At 39.8% G+C, this 19,789-nt stretch overlaps 1 protein-coding gene across 7 annotated transcripts in view; it reads left to right on the forward strand.

The window, feature by feature from the left end:
* si:dkeyp-9d4.3 (caskin-1) overlaps positions 1–19,789 on the forward strand; it is a 105,639-nt gene that overhangs the window by 54,811 nt on the left and 31,039 nt on the right. For 5 of the 7 annotated variants that reach the window (XM_044114757.1, XM_044114756.1, XM_044114758.1 and 2 more), the window contains exons 4-12: positions 352–497; positions 600–695; positions 2,556–2,677; positions 3,482–3,590; positions 3,811–3,919; positions 5,225–5,319; positions 8,089–8,224; positions 12,644–12,742; positions 13,788–13,972. In XM_044114757.1, the coding sequence (XP_043970692.1) occupies positions 352–497; positions 600–695; positions 2,556–2,677; positions 3,482–3,590; positions 3,811–3,919; positions 5,225–5,319; positions 8,089–8,224; positions 12,644–12,742; positions 13,788–13,972 (1,097 nt within the window). Of the gene's footprint in view, positions 1–351; positions 508–599; positions 696–2,555; positions 2,678–3,481; positions 3,591–3,810; positions 3,920–5,224; positions 5,320–8,088; positions 8,225–12,643; positions 12,743–13,787; positions 13,973–19,789 lie in introns of those variants that run through there. The other 2 variants (XM_044114760.1, XM_044114761.1) reach the window with 2 other exon arrangements.

Raw genomic sequence — 19,789 nt, forward strand, 5'->3', positions numbered from 1 at the left:
ATGAATATTTAAAAAACTTTCTTAACATATTTACCGTGTTGCAGGGAGAGTGCAGAAACAAGCTAACATTTTTAATTTCAATGACTTTCTTTAAAAAGAACATTTTCTTATTTGGTGATTATTTCACCAATTATTTATCTTATTGTCTTTTTTAATACAAGTTATCTTTTGCTTCAGAACTAGTTAGTATTTGGATAGTTAATGTTTGCCTGATGTCTAATTGTAAACTGATTGATATAAATGAGAAACTATGTATGTCTGTGTTTTATGGTTGCTGTCACATCTGGCTGTGGCTGCTTTGTGTGTGTGCGTGTGTGTGTGTCTGTGTGTCGTGGGTTGGTATTTGTGTAGGAATGCGTCCTCTTCATTATGCTGCATGGCAAGGGAAAACTGAACCAATGAAAATGCTGCTGAAAGCAGGCTCTTCAGTCAACGGACAGTCAGATGAAGGACAGATCCCTCTCCACCTGTCGGCTCAGCACGGACACTATGATGGGGTAACTCAGTGTGTGTGGCTGTTTGTTTCCATCTAGATCTGATGAGGCATGTTTGAAATCCGGGTCAAATAAAGCAGTAATGATTTTGTGTGTGTGTTGCAGTCAGAAATGTTGCTTCAACACCAGTCCAACCCTTGTATCTCAGATGCAGCGGGGAAAACTCCCCTGGACCTCGCCTGTGAATTTGGACGTGTTGCAGTAAGTTCAGTAACAGTTCAAAGTGCTTTACCATAAAAACAAAGACAAAAAGTCACAGAAACATCATGCAGTCACCAGTTTGAGAACAATACAATATTTTATCAAGTGTCTTTATCAACCACATCTATACACATGAATATGTTGGTCAATGTTCCATTAATTATGGTTCAAAAGCAACTCTATACAGGTGGGTTTTAGTCTTGATTTAAAGGAACTCAATGTTTCGTTTTGTAGGTCTGCCTCAATAAGCAATAAAAGAATTAATTACATGATAAACTAGAACAAGCTCAATAATCTCCTTTGGCATTCTTTATCGTTTTTCCTTTTTCTCTCTTTTGCCATAAACTGTATGACAACAGTGTTCAGTGTGGTTCTTTGGTCTCAACATATTCTTTTTGAAGGAAAGTTTAGTTTTCAGAGACTTCATCATTCATTTTATTTGTTGTTTCTCTTATTTTGCTTATTTATTTTGTATAGTTAAAACGCTTTTCAGTTCCAGTGTTAAATGTTCATTAGAATTTAAAGTTTATAGAACTTTAAGAGGGTGTTTTTGGCTTATTTGCCATTACCATTATGTAGAAATGGTCTCAAAACTACAATATGAGTGTTTATTGAAATGTAACTTTTAGGACAATTTATTGTCAGCGTAATTTGTTATCGTGAGACACCTGCTATGTATGAAAATATAGATATATATCTTTTTTTTTTTTTTTTTTTCAGAAAAGTTGCATACTGCAGCTTTAATAGAGAGAATTAGTTTGTAAAATTTAGAGGTTTGCAAGATTACTGTGCCTTTAAGCAATTTAGAAAGGAACAGATGATGGTTTCCAAAATTGCTTTGTAATTTATAATTGGCTTTATAAGAGTCTGATTATATTGTATTTTTGTATTTTACCTCAAACGTGCTACTTCATTGTGTAATGTCAGAAAAAATGAAAATAAATAATATTAGACTCTTGGAAGAGCAATTGTTGAGCTCCACATGTCTTGCTCATAATTGAGGACTTTTATCATAGCAATGTGCCTCATTATCAATTATAGCATTTGTATATCAATGAAAGCCATCACTGTTTTCAGGTATCACACTGCTCAGCAAGGAGACAGATTCTGTGTCCAAGAACAAAAGAACTTGTTTTGGTGCAAAATGTTGGAATCAACCACAGAAACTAAACCATGAAGATGTTTGTTGATCCTGGTGAGACAGTGTCATTATCCACAGTGAAACGCATCATGAAAGCCCACTCAGCTGTGAAGAGGCCTTTTTTCCTAAAGTAACCTAGAATTCAGATTACTGCTTGTGAATTGATTCAAGAACAAAGACTCTACATTCTGAAGTTCTGTCCTGTGTTTTGATCAAGCTAGCATTGAAGTGATTGGCCATAGTGACCATTGTTACAGTTCCTTGGTAAAGAGAGAAGCTTGTGAGCCCAAGTGTGATGTGCGGTGTTGGCAGCATTGTGTTGTGTGGGTGTGTTTGGGACAGGTGCACTTCACAAAATACATGGGAAAGCCAAACACAAATGGATCTTCTGCATGATCAATGACCTTTACTATACAACCAAACTGATTACAGAGATTTAAGGACAATATAGTTCATGTTTTGAGGTGGCCATCACAAAAGTCTGATCTCACCCCCAATAAAAAGTTGTGTGTGAGCAGAGCGGCCTCCAAACAGGATCTGGCCAAAATTCCAGAAACAAATTGCGAGACATTTGCTCCCAAGTCAAAGTGTTTAATAGGAAATTCTATCAAATATTAAGGAAGTTTAAATTTCTGAATCTGAATAAAGTACAAAAAAAAGTGTTTTTATCCAACATTCATTCATTGAAGTTCCCACTGATACTGTGTTTTCCTGTTTAGGTGGTCCAGCTCCTGCTCAGCAGCAACATGTGTGCAGCCATGCTGGAGCCGAAACCCTCAGACCCAAATGGAGTCTCCCCGCTGCATCTGGCTGCTAAGAATGGACACATAGACGTAATACGGTCCGAACAATAACTCTTAAATCATAAGAGTCATTTAATCTAATCAACAGTACATTCAATGTTTCTATATTCATTTTAAAAAGTGCTCCATAGTCCATGCATGCGTTTGCAGATTTCCTTTCACTCAAAGCAGTCAACACTTTTAACCCCTAAAGCTCCCTAACTCAACACAAAAACCCACAATCCAAATAAATTTCAGACTGTAGTCCAACTCTTTTCCTGTACATTTGCTTCATAAACAGTGAACAAAGGAAACAATTAGTGTCTAATGGTAGATACATGACAACATGAAGCATGCAAATGTACCAGCAAACAGCAGCCATCTAATCTCTTTCTGCTGCTGGGATATATTGACCCATTAAACATGATTTCTGACTAAAAACGCCAGACTGAAGGTCATCAAACTGATTCTTAAATTGGAGTTTCATTAATAGGTTTGTGAAGGCTGCCTTGATGATGTCCTGGAATGACTTGTAACTGTAGGACATTTTTGTTTACTTGGTTCCTGCTCAAATTGGTTTGCAAAAAAAGTAAAACACAACAGAGAGAAAACAAACAATCATCCAGCCTGCTTGGTATGTATCTAACTAAGTAAAAAAATCTATTAAAAAATGTAACCACAATAACTCTTGAAGATGGTTGAATAAAAACAGGCCCTGTTGGATTGCGTCCGAAATCCCTGCCAGCTATACAGCGTTTGTTTTTATGTTTTTCGTCCTTGAAAATCCTCAGACCCAAATCATTTTGTAATGGTGACTTTATACAATAAACAAAAGTTTGATTTAAGTTGATGTTGTTCTGCAGGTTGTTGATCCAGGCTGGAATTGACATCAACAGACAGTCTGAGTGTGGCACTGCCCTGCATCAGGCTGCCCTCTGTGGGAAGACGGAGGTGGTGCGGCTGCTGCTCGACGTAAGTCTGCTGTTCTTAAATGTGTTTGTTTTTCAGCTGAGCAAATTTACACCTCATTGTTCATCACTCTTTACACTGTGCAGTAAAGAATATAAAGACATTTCTGTAACATGTTGCATAAACAGACAATCTGGCCAGCCTCATGCTGCAACCACACCATCCCTGGTCCTGATCAGTGTTCCAGCTTTGCCCCTTTTTTATCTTCTCTGTTTCATTGTAGAGTGGCATCAGTGCAGGAGTGAGAAACACTCTGAGTCAAACTGCCTTGGACATTGTTAACCAGTTTACCACCACACAGGCCAGCAGGGAGATCAAACAGTTACTGAGAGGTGAGGCCTTAAACTCACACTTCCACATTCAGCTTTGGGTTAGGGCTCATCTGTAACATTGCTAGGAGTAAAAACTGAAACACAGTCAGAAAAAGTAGGTAAAAAAATCAAAATGCTCCCTCTTGTTTCTACACAATGTTGGAGCAAAAGTAGCTTCCAGGGGTTTAATCAAGAATTATTGATTAAATGTTCCTCAAATGTCAATCAATCTACATTATTTATGCCACAAGGTAGATTTGGTTACAGTGACGTGAGCCAGCTTTTTTCCCATGCAGGACATTTGATATAAACACACAATAAATACATACAACACATGATTAAAAGTGACCTGGTGTTCAATACTTAAAAAACAAAAACAAAAAAATAAGAGACTTAAATACAGTATCCTCATTTAGACAATTGAAAAAAAGAATAAGAAAACCATGTTAAAACTGTTGCCCTGCGACAGACTGGCGACCTGTCCAGGGTGACCCCGCCTCTCGCCCGGAACGCAGCTGGAGATAGGCGCCAGCAACCCTCCCGACCCCATTAGGGAAGAAGGGTTGAAGAAAATGGATGGATGGATGGATGGATGATAAAACTGTACTAAATTGAATTTTAAAAAACTTATGGCAGCAGGCAAGAAATTGGTTTTTCAAAAAACTGGTTTTACATTTGTAGATCAAATATCTGCATCCAGAAGTTGCAGTGCAGAGGATGACGCATCTTTACAGATGCATGTAGATCATCTCATCAGTCAGCTTCCTGAACCACTTTACTATTTGGGTCAGGCAGTGACCATCTGTCAAACAGGACTTGGTTGCTATGAAGAAAGGGAGCAAATTGGACTAAATTTGCCTAAAGCCATTTCTAAATTTCATAATCAACTCATACAAAGCAGGTTTCTATTCTTTTAGATTTTAGAACAAGAAAGAAGTAATGATTGGAACCTGACATTCATTCAAATAAATTAGACATTTTTGCTTTAAAAGTTAGGTCATTCTATTGTGGATTTTAATGGCAGCTAATTCATGAAAACACAATAAAACTGTAAAATAAAACTTTTTCTTTAAGATTCAGAAACACTGCAAAGTTACTAACAGCCTCTGTGGAGTGCCCAGTGTTAAATGATCAAGTTCAATTGAGTTGCCCGAAAAACCCTTTTGTCTAGAAAAAAGTGAAGAACTGAAGTGTTTCTTATCTGGGCTGGAAGGGGAAATGTTTTCTGAAATACTCTTTACTTTTATGTAACATTCATAGATAGTAATGTATAAAAGTTGATCTGCCCACACCTCTGTTTTCTCATTGTGCCCCTTTGTTCTGTAGATGCATCGGCTGCAATGCAGGTCCGAGCGCTGAAGGATTACTGCAACAACTACGACCTTACCAGCCTCAACATCAAAGCTGGAGACATTATCACGGTACATTCACCACATTTTGCAACCACTGTAAAATATTTCCTGATAATTTTATATACTGTAAAGCCCTAGTTCTATTTGTGGCTTTGGTCCCTATTTAGGCCTGTTGTTTCTTTTTAAATATATGTTTTGTGGCATTTCCTGATGGAGGACTTGATTTATTTGTGTCCCTAGCCTAGTTGATCAGAGAAAATGACAGAAAAAGTTAGTCCCCAAGACCAGTACAATTAGAAATGAAAAGTCCTTTTGCAGACGACTTTTTTATCACCCAGATAGGGTGTGGAAAAACCAAAACTGCAAAAGTACAATATAGTAAATGAAACAATTTTTTGGCTTTCCTAGCTCCCTACGTCAAATCTCTGTCCTTGAAGGCTCCACTACACTGAAAAAAATGACTCTTTGGATGAACATAAAAAAATCATGGAAAGGTTTTCCACCCGATTACTTTGCTTTATTTCAGCACCATGTAATTCTGTTACTCCTATTTAAAGCAAATGTGTTAGGTCAACTTATGTTATTATGGTTATTCTATGGTTGATTCTAAATCAAAGTTTTGGCTCAACTCAATATATTATGGTTATTCCAATTTAAAGCAAATGTGTTGGCTCAATATAATTTATTAAGGTTGATTCAACTCATTTACTATATTTGGACCCAATGTAATTTAAAAGAGCCAGCGCAACTAATTTGCAATAATTTGGACCAAATAATTTACTTGACTAAAATTAATGGCAATTTAGTTGAAATCAACTCTTTTTTTTTTTCTCCAAAGAGTTTTTGCGGCGCTAGTGGCTTGTATTTTTTTGAGACAGGAGGCAGACAGGGTGAGGACATGCAGCAATGATCGCCAGGACCGGGAGTCAAACCAGCAACGTCTGTGTCAAGGACTAAGGCCTCCAAACATGCAGTGTGCTGAATCCCTGCACCACCACAGCACGCTGGAGAAACCAACTTATATTACAGTGATACCTTCACACTACTTATTAAGTTGATCCAACTCATAAAAATTAAGTTAACTCAACAAACATGCTTCATGCTGAAAGAAAGCTATTTAATCGTGTGGAAATCCTTTCCATGATTTAATTATGTTAATTTAAAGACAATTTTTTTAAAAGTCCAAAACTTTTTTTTACAGTTCTTAAATGCCAATAGTTCCCTTCAGAGAAAAACAAATATCTATAGTTTAATGTGTAACTAAAACCACTCTGACGTTTTCCCAGGAGCAAAACAGTTATGTTGCATAATCTCTTGTGATCCCCTGATCTCACTAGACCCTCTTCAGAGGGAAATGAATCTGACTAAATTGAATCACATTATCTCAACTTGAATACATGTTGTTCAAGTTGAGATAAAAACGATCGTCTTGTGTGATCTCACTCGGCTTCAGCACTATATCACTCTGACTATATTGAATCATGTTATCTCAACATGATTAAATTTCATAAACATAAAGTTGTTGATTTTTTTTGTTTACCCAACATGATTTCACGTTTTTGTTTGAAACATGAAATTATTTAATTAAAAGTACATGATATTCTTTTGTTAATGTGATAACCCCCTAAGTTCATTTTTTACAGTGTACTAGAATATGCAAAAGTATATGAGCCATGTTCCAGGATTTGTTTCTAGTGAAAAACTTCAGGGCCTCGTTTCAGAAAGCAGGGCTAACAAACTCAGGCAGATACTCTGAACAAACCTACCCAGCTCTATGATAATCAGGGTTTTTGGTTTCAGAACAGGAGATATCAACTAGGTAACTCCACTCTGAGTCAAGTTACCCATGAACTAAGCGTGAGCGAGAATATAGAAAAGCCCTCATCAGTGGAACACAGATAACATGATTCAAATAGCAGCTGCTTTTAGACACAATGATGTACAGCTCAACAGTGGGAGGGCTCAGATTTAAAAAGCTCCATCATAAAATAAAATTTACCTAAAAATAAACTTTTCATGCCTGATACCAATAACATAACAGAGAAACAGAATAGCTTTAATAAAGAGCACCAGCCAGGGTTTAAACCCTGGTGTTTGGTAGAACCTCATCATGTTGATGTGAGTAAGATTCATATTCACCACATAGGTGCCTCTGCTGTACATTAACAGTTTATGTGCTACAGTAAGTTTTCTAACAAGATCTGGTTGGCATTAAAACAAAGTGCAGCACAAAGAATGTCCTCGTTGTGTCATATAAGTGATGTCCGGGCAGAAGTTTTGACTGTGGCGAAAAACAGTAATGCTGGAAAATATATTAGTCCGGGAATGATAAAACATCAAACTGCAGCGTGATCACCCTCATCTGACAGGGATTTCTGCAGAGTATTTACTCTCCAACATGTACAGGCTCCCACAGAAAAGAACACTTCATTTCTAATGCTTTCCTTGTGCCAGGTTTCAGCTAAAACATAGAACAAACTCAGGGTTTGTTCAAACAATCCTGCTGCCGAGCGGGGAGGGTTGACGGAGTATGTTGCAGTAGTAAGTTGAATCCAGATAGCTGATACACAACTTTCTGAGATGGAAAACTCAGGATATGCACATAGTTACCCCAGAACGTCTCCTGCTTTCTGAAACGGGACACTGGAGGAGCTTCTTAAACTTTCATCTTGAAGATGCTTTTCACTAGTTGTCAGGAGCAAATGCTCTGTGCATTTAAACATAATCTAAAGAAAATCATCTGATACCAGGCATCTTCTGGGCAATAAGTCAGTGCATCATCTTATTCATCCATTTTTCCACTAAGTGTTCCTAGTTCAGACAGATGTTTGTGTACAGGTGCTGGAGCAGCACTCTGATGGCAGATGGAAGGGCTGCATCCATGACAACCGCACCGGAAACGACCGCGTGGGCTACTTCCCATCCAACATTGTGGAGGTCATCAAGAGGGCAGGTGACCACCCACATGACAGCTGTATGTGTGTGTGTGGCTTGTGTGAGTGGCTTGCATGTGTTGTGTGGTAGCTAGCAGCAGCTTTTGGCCTCCATCAGCCTGTTGCTCATCAACAGTGTCCTCTGGTGGCTGTTTACCTCCTGTTCCTTCCTTCTGTTCCTTCTGTCTTCATCCTTAACCTATACCAACCTCCTGCCTCTCCATCGCCCCCCACGCCCCCCCCACACACACACGCACACGCACACACACACACACCTCTGTTCGCTTCCTACAACTGCTTTATTAGACGCTTTTGCTCATTTTATGTGTTTGCATTATTGATTAGAAAGATTCCATCTGGATATATATGGATGTTTTCTGGTTTTAATTTCAATCAGTTCTATTTTTATGCTTTTTTTTTTTTTTTTTTTTACTTTTTGACTGATCAGTTGTTGTTGTGTTGTTTTTGTTTTGCCACCTCCCCTCTTACCCCCTCTCGGGTTGTACCCAGGCCACTCCCCCTCCCAGCAGTGCCACACCCTGCTCCTCCGCCGGCCCAACCCCTGCCCCATTGCCTCAGCCAACGGACACCCATACCCCCCTTCCAAAGTCCTCCCCCTGCATCTGCATCTGCCTCCTCCCCCTCCCCTCCATTCCGGCACACATTCCCTCCCTCGCTTCTCCTCGTTTGGGTATGTTCCTCTTCCCATCTCTCCTCCTCCTCTGTCCATTTCTCCTCCTCTCTCCACTCCTCAGGAGCAGCAGAGTCAGACAGGTACATACTGTAAACTACAGATAAGCATCCTTTCTTTTTTATGCTCTTTGGACAGAAAACTCATGGATTGTCAGCTGTTGGCTGGCTTTAGTTAAAGCTCCAGTTCACTCAGATGGCCAAAAAAAACAAACTTTGCCACACCAGTATTTTGCATTTTATTTTAAACCTTAAAATAGATAAGTGTTTAGTTTTAATACTATAACTAAAGTTTTTTGTTTTCTTTTTGTAATACATTGTAAGAAAGTCAGTCCCAGTTCTTTGTATAAATAATCTGTGTGAACTGATCCTTTAAGAGAAAAATTCTGTTAATTTTTGTTAATTCATATGATAAATAGTGCTGTGCAAAAGTTTTCTGTAAATGCTACATTTCTTTCTGTGTTCCTTCTAAGCAGTCAGTCTTTCCTGAAATATGTTAAACTGCTCTTCAGGATTTCAGAAGGGATTTTACTGAGCTTCTCACCTTATCTCTAAGTGAGAGCCCAGACACCATATGGAAAAAACTCATTTCGGGCTGCTTGTATCCATGACCTTGTTTTTTTGGTCATGACCCAAAACTCATGATAAATTGAGAGCTTCACTTTTTGACTCGGCTCTCTCTTCACCACGAGAGACCGGTACAGCGCCCACTTCACTGCAGACGCTGAACCAATCCGTCTGTTGACCTCCCGTTCCATTTTTACCCCCATTTGTGAACAAGATTCCGAGGTAATTAAACTCCTCCACTTGGGGCAGCACACCCCCTGACCCAGAGAAGGCACTCTACCCTTTTCCAGCTCAAGACCATGGCCTCGGATTTGGAGGCATTGATCTTCAACACGGCTGTTTCACACTCGGCTGTGAACCGCTCCAGTGAAAGCTGTAGATCACAACGTGATGAAGCCAGTGTGTCCACATCATCCACAAAAAATGGATGATCCTAAGGCCACCAAAACGGATCCCCTCAACACCTTGGTTCACCTAGAAATTCTCTCCATAAAAGTAATGACAATGTGCAGCCTTGACGGAGTCCAACTCTCACCAGAATCGAGCTCGACTTATTGACGGCAATGTGGACTAGACACTGGCACTGGTCATATAGCCTGTATCAAAAAGCCCGGTACCCCATACTTCCGGAGAACCCAAGGGACACGGTTGAACGCCTTCTCCACGTCCACAAAACACATGTAGACTGGTTGGGTGAACTCCCATGCACCCTCCAGGACCCTGCTGAGGGTGTAGAACTGGTCCAGTGATCAACGACCAGGACGAAAACCACACTGCTCTTCCTGAATCTGAGGTTCGACAATCCGACTGACTAGGCCTGTCACAACGTGCGTGCGTTGTGAGGATCGAACCGGGGCTGGGTGGTGCGCGCGTTGTGAGCTGGCGCAAGACTAAAACCGGTGTAAGATTTTCAAAATAAAAGCTCCTCCAGACTCAATACATAGAACGGACATATTTAATTATTTCTTGCGCGGCCCGGTACCAATTGGTCCACGGACCGGTGGTTGGGGACCACTGCATTAGCCGACAGAAATCCTAGGTATAACGGTTCCATCGTGCCGTGTGGTGTCCAACAATGGGCAGAAAATAATGGTTACAAGTTCAGTTAACTCATTTTAAAACCAGGCATTAATCAATGTTTTACTACAATCTACCTGCAGTGCATGTGGCTCTAGTGTCAGTGTAACGTCCTGACTGAATGAAAATCTTTATAACCTGTTTATGTCACGTTAATGAAGAACAGCTGAAAAGTTACCGGGTTCATCAACTGCGTATCAATTTCACTCCAACTCCTCCCCTCATCATTTCTATATTCTTTGCACCAAATGCTTTATAAACATTAATGTTGTTTCCACATATCATCTCCAATGTCCACTGGACTTTGGGTTGCGCCGTGTCAGCTGTTTGGGATTCCCCTCTGTAATCAGGAGGAGAATCCGGGCTTTCTGATTGGCTATCTGTCACATCCAACAGGCTGCGTTAAGCTCCCAGTGGGGAAAACCCTGATTTAGATCAGAGCGCCACAACGATCTACCGTAACACACCACACTACAGGATGATCGGTTATGAAACCACAAGAGACAATCTGAGAACATCAACGTTCTCAGATTGTCTTAAGGGGAAAATGTAGGAGTGAACTAACGTGTAGTGTGAACTATTGCATCAGGTAGTCGATGTTCCATCTTCTCTATTTAAATCTAATCATTACTGAAGGGCAATATGGTTTACAGACATTATAATCTGCACTCTTTTGGTTGAATGCAGTATTTATTTACACTTTTGCTTTATGTTATTTTGTTTTTATTCAAGTACATTTTTGTTAATGGAGACTGAGAATCAATTTTATTTTTATTTTTGGTTGTTTTGTTTATTTTGTTTATCAGTTCCAGTGTTTAATGTTCTTTTGAAAATAAAGTGTATCTATCTTTGGCAGGAAATCACATGCATTATTATTTCATTTACATTAAATCAGTGTAAAAAGGTCTTCAAACAATATTATCGTTTATCGCAATAGTTTTTGAGACAATTAATCATTCAGCAAAATTTGTTATCGTGGCAGGCCTACGACTGACCCTCCTCTCTAGGACCCCTCAATGGACCTTGCCAGGGAGGCTCAAGAGTGTGACCCCCCTGTAATTGAAGCACATTCTCTGGTTCCCCCTTTTTGAATAGGGGCAATACCAACCTGGTGTGCCAGTCCTGGGGAACCGCCCCCGATGTCCATGCAATATTGCAGAGTCACATCAACCAGCCCAACCCTACAGCATGCTAAGCTTTAAGAAACTGCGGGCAAATCCAGTTCCCAAAAACATCCAAAAAGATACACTGGCAGAATGAAAACAGTATTCCAAAGCTATTCCAAAAAACCTTTAGCTGATAATTTTATGAGACAATGACCAAATGAAAGATGATGCATCTCTCAGGTCATGTGTCCCCTCTTTGCTGGATTTTTTTTCTGTCAGACATGGCTTTCAGTTACCAGATTTTTTGAGTGTAGGCTTTATTTGTAGGTCAGACATTAGTTATCTGGTCCTTTACTTGTCAATAGTATTTGTATGCCAACAGACTGAAATGTACTATCATGGTCAGGTGCAAAAGGAAGGATTTACAAATGAGTGAAAAGCCATCAAAGTCTGAAGATAAGACCTCCAGAAACAAATCTGTTTCTCAAAACTACTTAAGCACATTGGAAGAATCTCTGAAATAGGAGTGGTTTAAAACTTTTGCACAGTACTATGTATATTATAATAACATTATGAGGCTGTTCTAGGTTCTTAAAAGTACTAGTCATGGTTGGACAAAGCAAATCATTTCATTTAAAACTTTTGACTTACAATGAATAAGTTCACATTTATGCAGTATGTTATTATCCAGTATAAGTATAAATTAATTTCACTGTCAAATTATTGGAAATTGTATCGCCACTCATGCAGGATTTTTTATAAAAACAAAACTTTTTAGCCAAAATGATAAATTATTGAACCAAAGCAAGTTATTTTAAACCCTAAAACTCTTCTAAAATCTTTAGCTTCCAATGAGTAATCATGATTAATAGGTGAGCAGATTTTTATAGAGATATGCATTTCACTCACTGTCTTGGAGAAATTTTTTGTCTTACAATTGATTAGAAGTTGGCCTCAGAAATTATTTGATTTCTTCTTCAGTGACAATAAAGATTGTGTGTATATGTGTGTATGTGACAGGTTCCCGGACAGCTGAGCTGAGTCCTCAGGGCTCTCCCACTTTAGGACATCAGAGCAGCACCAGTGAGGACATCTGGGTGCTACGCAAACCAGTGGCAGGTACACCCCAAACTCTGCCTGTAGGGAAAAATTAGAATTTCTGCAGTTTTGTTCTATATGACCTATAACACCATAGAATACCTCAAAAGTCTGTATAGTTTGCTTGCTAAAGAGTCAGGTTTTTTGCAATCTTTTAATCTTTACTCAAGCTGTTTTTTTGGACTTCAGTTGCATTTTTTGTGTTTCCCTCTTTAGCTGCTTTACCTGACTAATTAGCCCAGTGTTTGCTTAGAAATAAGGAAACTTGACAAGGCCTTATTGTAAGGCCACACCTACAACACCTGACTCACTGTCAACAGTTCTGTCAGACAGAGTGGGCTCAAATTCCAGCCAGCTATCATGGAAAAGCTGTGTGAGGAAACCCAAATCTTCCACCCACATCCTGCAGTTTAAAGGGAATGCTACCATTTACTGAGACAATGTATGTCAATTTCTGATTTTGAACTTTACTATTGCTTCATGTCACCTTTGTGGCATAAAGCAATACATGAAGGCATCAAGAATAAATAGAAATAATTTTGTTAATTCTAACTGACTTACGTTTGGTCTGATTTAACTACAGATAGTAAGAAAAAATGTGTCTTTTTATTTGTTGTATGTAAACTTTTGATTTCAGCTGTATGTTCTACATAATATACACACCCAATCCTCGAATGTCTGAGTAATGACTACAGATTAATAGCATCTTTTCTCAAGGTGTGCTATGCAAATCCTCTGTCTGTACCGTTGAAGATTAACTCACCTCATTATGACTGATGCTTGGTGTGGCTCTTTTTGAGGAGGGCCCGTTGCGTAAACTACCTGACTGATATAGCTAACAGTAAATTTATCACTAAACGGCTCTCAGACAATTATAGTGCATAGTGTACTTTCAGCCTAAGATGGTCAGGCAGTTGGATCTGGACTTTCTAACTGACTGGAAATTAGCAAAAAAATTAGCAAAAGTCCAAAGGAAATTGTAAAAGACATGCAATTACCCAAGACCACTTTCAAAAGATTGCAATGAAATTTGGCTTGCTGGAAGATATGAAGTTTCTGATTGAAGGAGGAGAGCGCAGTGGCAGTGTGTGCAGCTTGGGCAGTGTTCGCTCCTCCAGCAGCCTGCAGGGATCTGGAAACACTCATGTCCTCACAACACCGGCCCCCAGTCCTCAGCCGGCCCCTACCCCAGGACTCAGCATGCACGGTCTCAACGCTCCAGGGCTGCATGCTCAAGCTGAAGGGGTTAAGGTAAGAAGCCTCCTGAGTGTGTTAACATACACAGGTTTTTACCACATTTCTGCTTTTATGTTTCTCAGAACAACCAGCACGCTGTTTCCTGGAAACAACAAAACAATTTCAGGAAGCTGACACAAATGTGTTTACCATGTTAACCACAGCTATGCTTCCTGTCAGGTTGTTTTTCCGTTGAAGAGAACTGCATCACCTTTTTTCAACAGTTAAACCAGGCGCATTTTGGTTTGGGCCTCCACTTTTCTCTTTCACTTTTACTTTAACTGATTTTCTGGGTTCCATATGCATCACTCAGAGAGCAATGCATATTAAAGTGACAAAAAAAATACTTATGATTTTTTTCCCTTTATGTAAAAGTTTTGGCACAATGATAAATTTAAATGGGATAACGTTTAAATTAACTAAATAGAGTAGTGCCAGTTATAATATTCTTTGAATATCAATTTGAAAGTATTGTCACCTATCCATAGTCCCTGCTTTTGGATCAGGCATTCTAACTTCTAAATAAAATTTGACCCATTCCACTGCAGCTTTCGCCAAATCTTTGGGGCTGTTGTCCTGCTGGAAGGTGAACTTTTATCCCAGTCTAAAGTTCTTGGAGTGTCTGGAAGGGTTTCTTCCTGTATTTGGCTCCAAAAACCTTCCCATCAACTCTGACTAGCTTCCCTATCCCTTCTGAAGAAAAGCTCCCCCTGTTAGTGCAAAAAGTCTAATCTGACTTGGACTCCTTATTACGCCTGTTTGCTTTCACTCCCACTTGCTTGTGGCAAATTGCAAATTTGACTTTTGTATCTTTCAACCAGTGACTGGTGGTCAGGGGAGGCAGGTGAGGCAAAGCCTCACCTGTCATCATGGAAAAATAATATATAATAATAAAATAATTTAAATTGCTATTTTCACCCTGTGGTTTGTACTACAAAATATTTATTTTTCATTTAGCTTAACCAATTTTGATTATTCTTTCTTCAAAATGGCTGAATTTTCGCAATTTCTCATACAAATGCTTGATGAGGCAGCAGCGAGCTGAGCCTCACCTGGGATTGCGCAATATCTCGTTAACTTCACTGGCTGCCATCCTATGAGAGCACGCTCCTCCTGTCTGGACGACGACAATAACGTTGTTTCTTGTGCTGAGGAGCGATCAGAAACGGCAGAGAACAGATTCGAGGTGAGGCAGGCAGTTCTCTTGCCTCATGGCAGGGGGCGCTCATGATCCCAGACATTGTGACTCCACAACTGCAGAATAAGAGACAGTAGCAGCGAGCTAGCCATACAGTAAAGTGCAGCGATATTTTTATGTTTTTCTCCTTGTACCACAGCAATCACTTATTAATAATCGCAAAATAAACATTAAGCCTAAAACCGTACTATTGCAGCAAACTGAATGTTCAGCTCTTTGTATGGGAAATATTTCAGTTCTTTCTTAGGGGTATTGTTGTCAGTTGTTATGGCAACGAGTGCGTGTAGCCTGGGCAATGCAGAGAGCGACAAAGTGGTTTTGAGTTGTATTAAAACGGCTTTTCCTTTGCTGTGGAGCATAGCACAAAATTAATAATACCTAAATTTGCAAGTTTCATTGAGTTAACGGAATTGTTCTATTGCGGCAACGCGGCTATGCATCACATGTAGAAGAATAGTCTTTTTGCCCTCCAGCTTTGTCCACATGCGCGAAATTTCCTTATGTAAACAATAACATGCAGGTTGTCTACATTTGTATATCTGATTATGATTAAGTCAGCGCATTACCAACAGTGAAGTCAGTAGCGAGTGATCTAATGCGCTGCTATTTCAAATCCAGCAGTCAGACTACAGTTACTTATCCAAATCACTTTGCGTTACTGTGCGTTACTATTTTCTTTTGTAATTAAACGTTATTTCTTCTATATGTTTGGGGATTGAAACGATGGAGGGAATTATTAATATTAAATTATTAATATTAAGATAAGTGTCACAAACCTGTGCAGCCATCTGAGTTGAAGAGCCGCAGGAGTAGCGCTGTGCGCTGCGCTCTGACAGCAGACACAGGGCCGTAACAACCTGGAGGCTGGGGCGGGGAGGAGAGAGGGGTTTATACTCCTATTTATAGTTTTCCAGATAATACTGGAACACACAAAGACAGGCAGAAATTACTAAAGTTTTTTTTTGTACTGTTGTAACCATTAAACAACCTTATAAGTGGAGACACATTGTTGCTGTTAACATTATAAAATAACTTGCCATTAAGAATTAGCAAAGATCAATGTTACTTTCACAGATGGCAAAGCCTTGTTGTTAGCAGCTGCTGAAAGTAACTTGAAAAGTTACTTTTAATGTAACTTAGTTACTTTCTAAATCAAGTAGTCAGTAATCTAACTAAGCTACTTTTTCAAGGAGTAATCAGTAATCTCATTAAGGTTACTTTTTAAAGTAACTATGTCACCACTGCTCACCAACTATGAACCTCACCGCACGTTGCTGCTTTCAACAATGGGTTTTTCTTCTTGACATGCTTTCATACATTCCGGTTTGTGGACTGTGCAACTGATAGCTGTCCTGTAGACAGATACTTCCACCTCAGCAGTGGATCAATGCAGCTCCTTGAGACTTAAGGTTTGGAGAAAGCTTCGCAGATTAGTGTCAGCTGTCAGTTTTGGTGGACAAAACACGACTTGGCAGGTTTTCATTTGTGTTTGCAAAGGAGGTGCTGAATTTTGATGAAACATTGAGAACTACAAAATACGCTCACCAGTCACTTTATTAGGTACACCTTGCTAGTACTGGGTCGGACTCCCTTTTGCCTTCAGAACTGCCTTAATCCTTTGTGGCATAGATTCAACAAAGCATTGGAAACATTCCTCAGAGTCTGGCTCATATTAATATGATAGCATCACTCAGTTATTGCAGATTTGTTGACTGCACATCCATGATGTGAATCTCCCATTCCACCACATTCAGAGGGGTTCTATTGGATTGAGATCTGGTGACTGTGGAGGCCATTTGAATACAGTGAACTCATTGTCGTGTTCAAGAAACCAGTCTGAGATAATTTGCGTTTTATGACATGGCTGCTTCTATCCTACTGAAGTAGCCATCAGAAAATGGGTACACTGCAGTCATAAAGGGATGGACATGGTCAGCAACAATACTCAGGTAGGCTGTGGCATTGACACAATGTTCAATTGGACTAATGGGCCCAAAGTGTGCTAGGAAAATATCCTCCACACCAGCCTGAACCGTTGATACAAGGCAGGATGGATCCATGACTTCATGACGTTGGCGCCAAATTCTGACCTTACCATCCGAATGTTGCAGCAGAAATCGAGAGTCATCAGACCAGGCAGCATCTTTCCAATCTTATATTGTCTAATTTTGGTGAGCCTGTGCAAATTGTTGCCTCAGTTTCCTGTTCTTAGCTGACAGGACTTGCACCAGGTGCAGTCTTCTGCTGCTGTAACCCATCCGCCTCAAGGTTCAACGTGTTGTGCGGTTAGAGATGCTCTTTTGCATACATCGGTTGTAACGATGTTTATTTGAGTTACTGTTGCAGTTCTATCAGCTCAAACCAGTCTGACCATTCTCTAAATCCCAGTAGATCAGCAGTCTCTGAAAAACTCAGACCAGCAACCCTGGCACCAACTACCATACCATGTTCAAAAGTCTCTTAAATCACCTTTCTGTCCCATTTTGATGCTCGGTTTGAACTGCAGTACATCGCCTTGGCCATGTCTACATGCCTAAATGCATTGAGTTGCTGCCATGTGATTGGCTAATTCAACATTTGCATCAATGAGCAGTTGGACAGGTGTACCTGATAAAGTGGCCAGTGAGTGAGTGTAAAATACCAGTTTTTTAGGTAGACTTAAAAACCTTCATTTTTTCACAATAGTATAAAGATTTATAGAGCTCAAGTTTTTAAAAGCTTGGTGTAGTGTAGAACAATCCAGCTGAGGTCTAACCAGCCTTAATATCATAGCTCCTTTGAAAATGGCTAAATAAGAAATCTTAAGATGTAAATTATCCCATCAGTTAATTATTATGCACAGCTGTGTTTTCTTATAGTTCCTGTGCACATTACAAGCTTGTCTGTTGTTCTTAACTCAACATGTAAATAAGCAAAATACAATTCTCCCAGTGCACTATTAAGATGACCACTTAGTTCCACCCTGAGCATGAAGCCATATTATTCATATAACAAACCACCACTGTTTTCTGTATTCAGAAAATGCACTGATACAGTGATAAGCCAGTGTTTATAACTTTGGATGGTGTTTATTACTCTTACTGCGTTTAATTTCCCCCGTCCACTTCACAATCTTTCTCAGTTTGGATTATTTTGTAAAAAAGTTCAAATGCATGATTTTCCTTTTTCTTCCCTATATTTGCCATTTTTTATTGGTCTATTGTATCAAATCCAGATGAAAAGGAGTTATGATGCTTTTTTCGTAATGCCTGGTATTCTGTTCATATCTAGCATAATGTAATTGCTTAGGGTAAAAGATCTGTATTCAAAAATGATATGGAAACTGTTTTGGTGAAAGATGGGCGTGTTGTAGCTTCTCTGCAGAAAACTGCAGTAGCAGGTGGAGGATCATACAGTGTGTTGTTACTGCGCAGCTCCCCCCCCCTTCTCTCTACTCTCTACTTCCTCTTCTGAGAGGGGAGATGTGCTTCCAGCTCTCCATCTAATGGGTGAATTGAGTTTCCTAAATCTGATGAGATTTATCCTGCCCAGAACTGAAGTAAACTCTGTTTAAGCTGGCATCGAGAAACGATTTGCCTGGTTCCTGACGACCTCCATCCAGGTGTCCCAACCTTCTTCCCCCTGTGAATTAGCCAGACTGAGCAGCCTGCAGTCAACTAGTTTCACAGAGCTCACCTGTTAACGGTCGCTCCTTCTCTTTATTACAACTTGCTCTTGTTACTGAACCAGGTAGGTTTTAGTGACTCAGCGAGTCCCAAGGATGATGTTTTAAATTTGGGCTATCAGGAACCAATAAACATTTTCCACCTCTTTCTCTCCAGAATCAAACATCAGAGCTATTTTACAACCATCAAAGAACTTTAAGGTGACTCATTAATTGAATGTCCACAACATCTTTTAGATTTTCTTTATGCTAAATATTTTACTAGTAAGGCAATTTTGCAAGGATCAGTACAGCAGAAATAATCAAATATGTAAAATCAATCTTCTAGTCTATCTTTCCCGAATGCTGACACTGAGAACTAAAAAGGGAACCTCTGAGAGAGATGGACAGAGTATGGAGTTTTGAACCCCAGAACTTGGCTGATGAAGGAGGTGTTGCAGCAGCAGGAGGTTGTTAATCGACGAAGGCAGGGATCTCTGTAGGCCTGATGAGCTTTCTTCTCCTCATGGATGGTGAGGTCACACAGGACTTGGGTGCTGGCAGGAAGGAAGACATCAGTTCTTCTGCTTTGCCTCTGTCTTTGTCTTTAACTTCATCTTTGTCTTTGGAGTCTGAACCCAGCTGATGAGAGAAGTGCGATTTGAAGCCACATGTTGCGGGGCAGACGGGTTGGTCTCCATGAACAGGACAGTCTTCGGCTCTGTGGCCCCGGCTCTTCTTCAGCTGCAGAGTTCTTTGACTGTCTCCTTCTTGACTTGAAGCTGCCTGGAGGATCCAACCAAAGTTTCCTCTTTTATACCTTTCACCTTTTATAGGGTTTATCCAGCCTTTTGGTGCATTTGCATTGGCTAGCACTGCTGCTGGTCTTGTTTCATTGGCTGACTGCTTGGACAGATGATCTCATGTCCATCACTGTCTTAGAGACATTGTGTTCTGATGTCTGTGTTAATGTCTTAGGTTGCTCAACGGT

Source organism: Gambusia affinis, linkage group LG04 (genome assembly GCF_019740435.1).
Source record: "Gambusia affinis linkage group LG04, SWU_Gaff_1.0, whole genome shotgun sequence".
Taxonomy (NCBI): Eukaryota; Metazoa; Chordata; class Actinopteri; order Cyprinodontiformes; family Poeciliidae; genus Gambusia; species Gambusia affinis.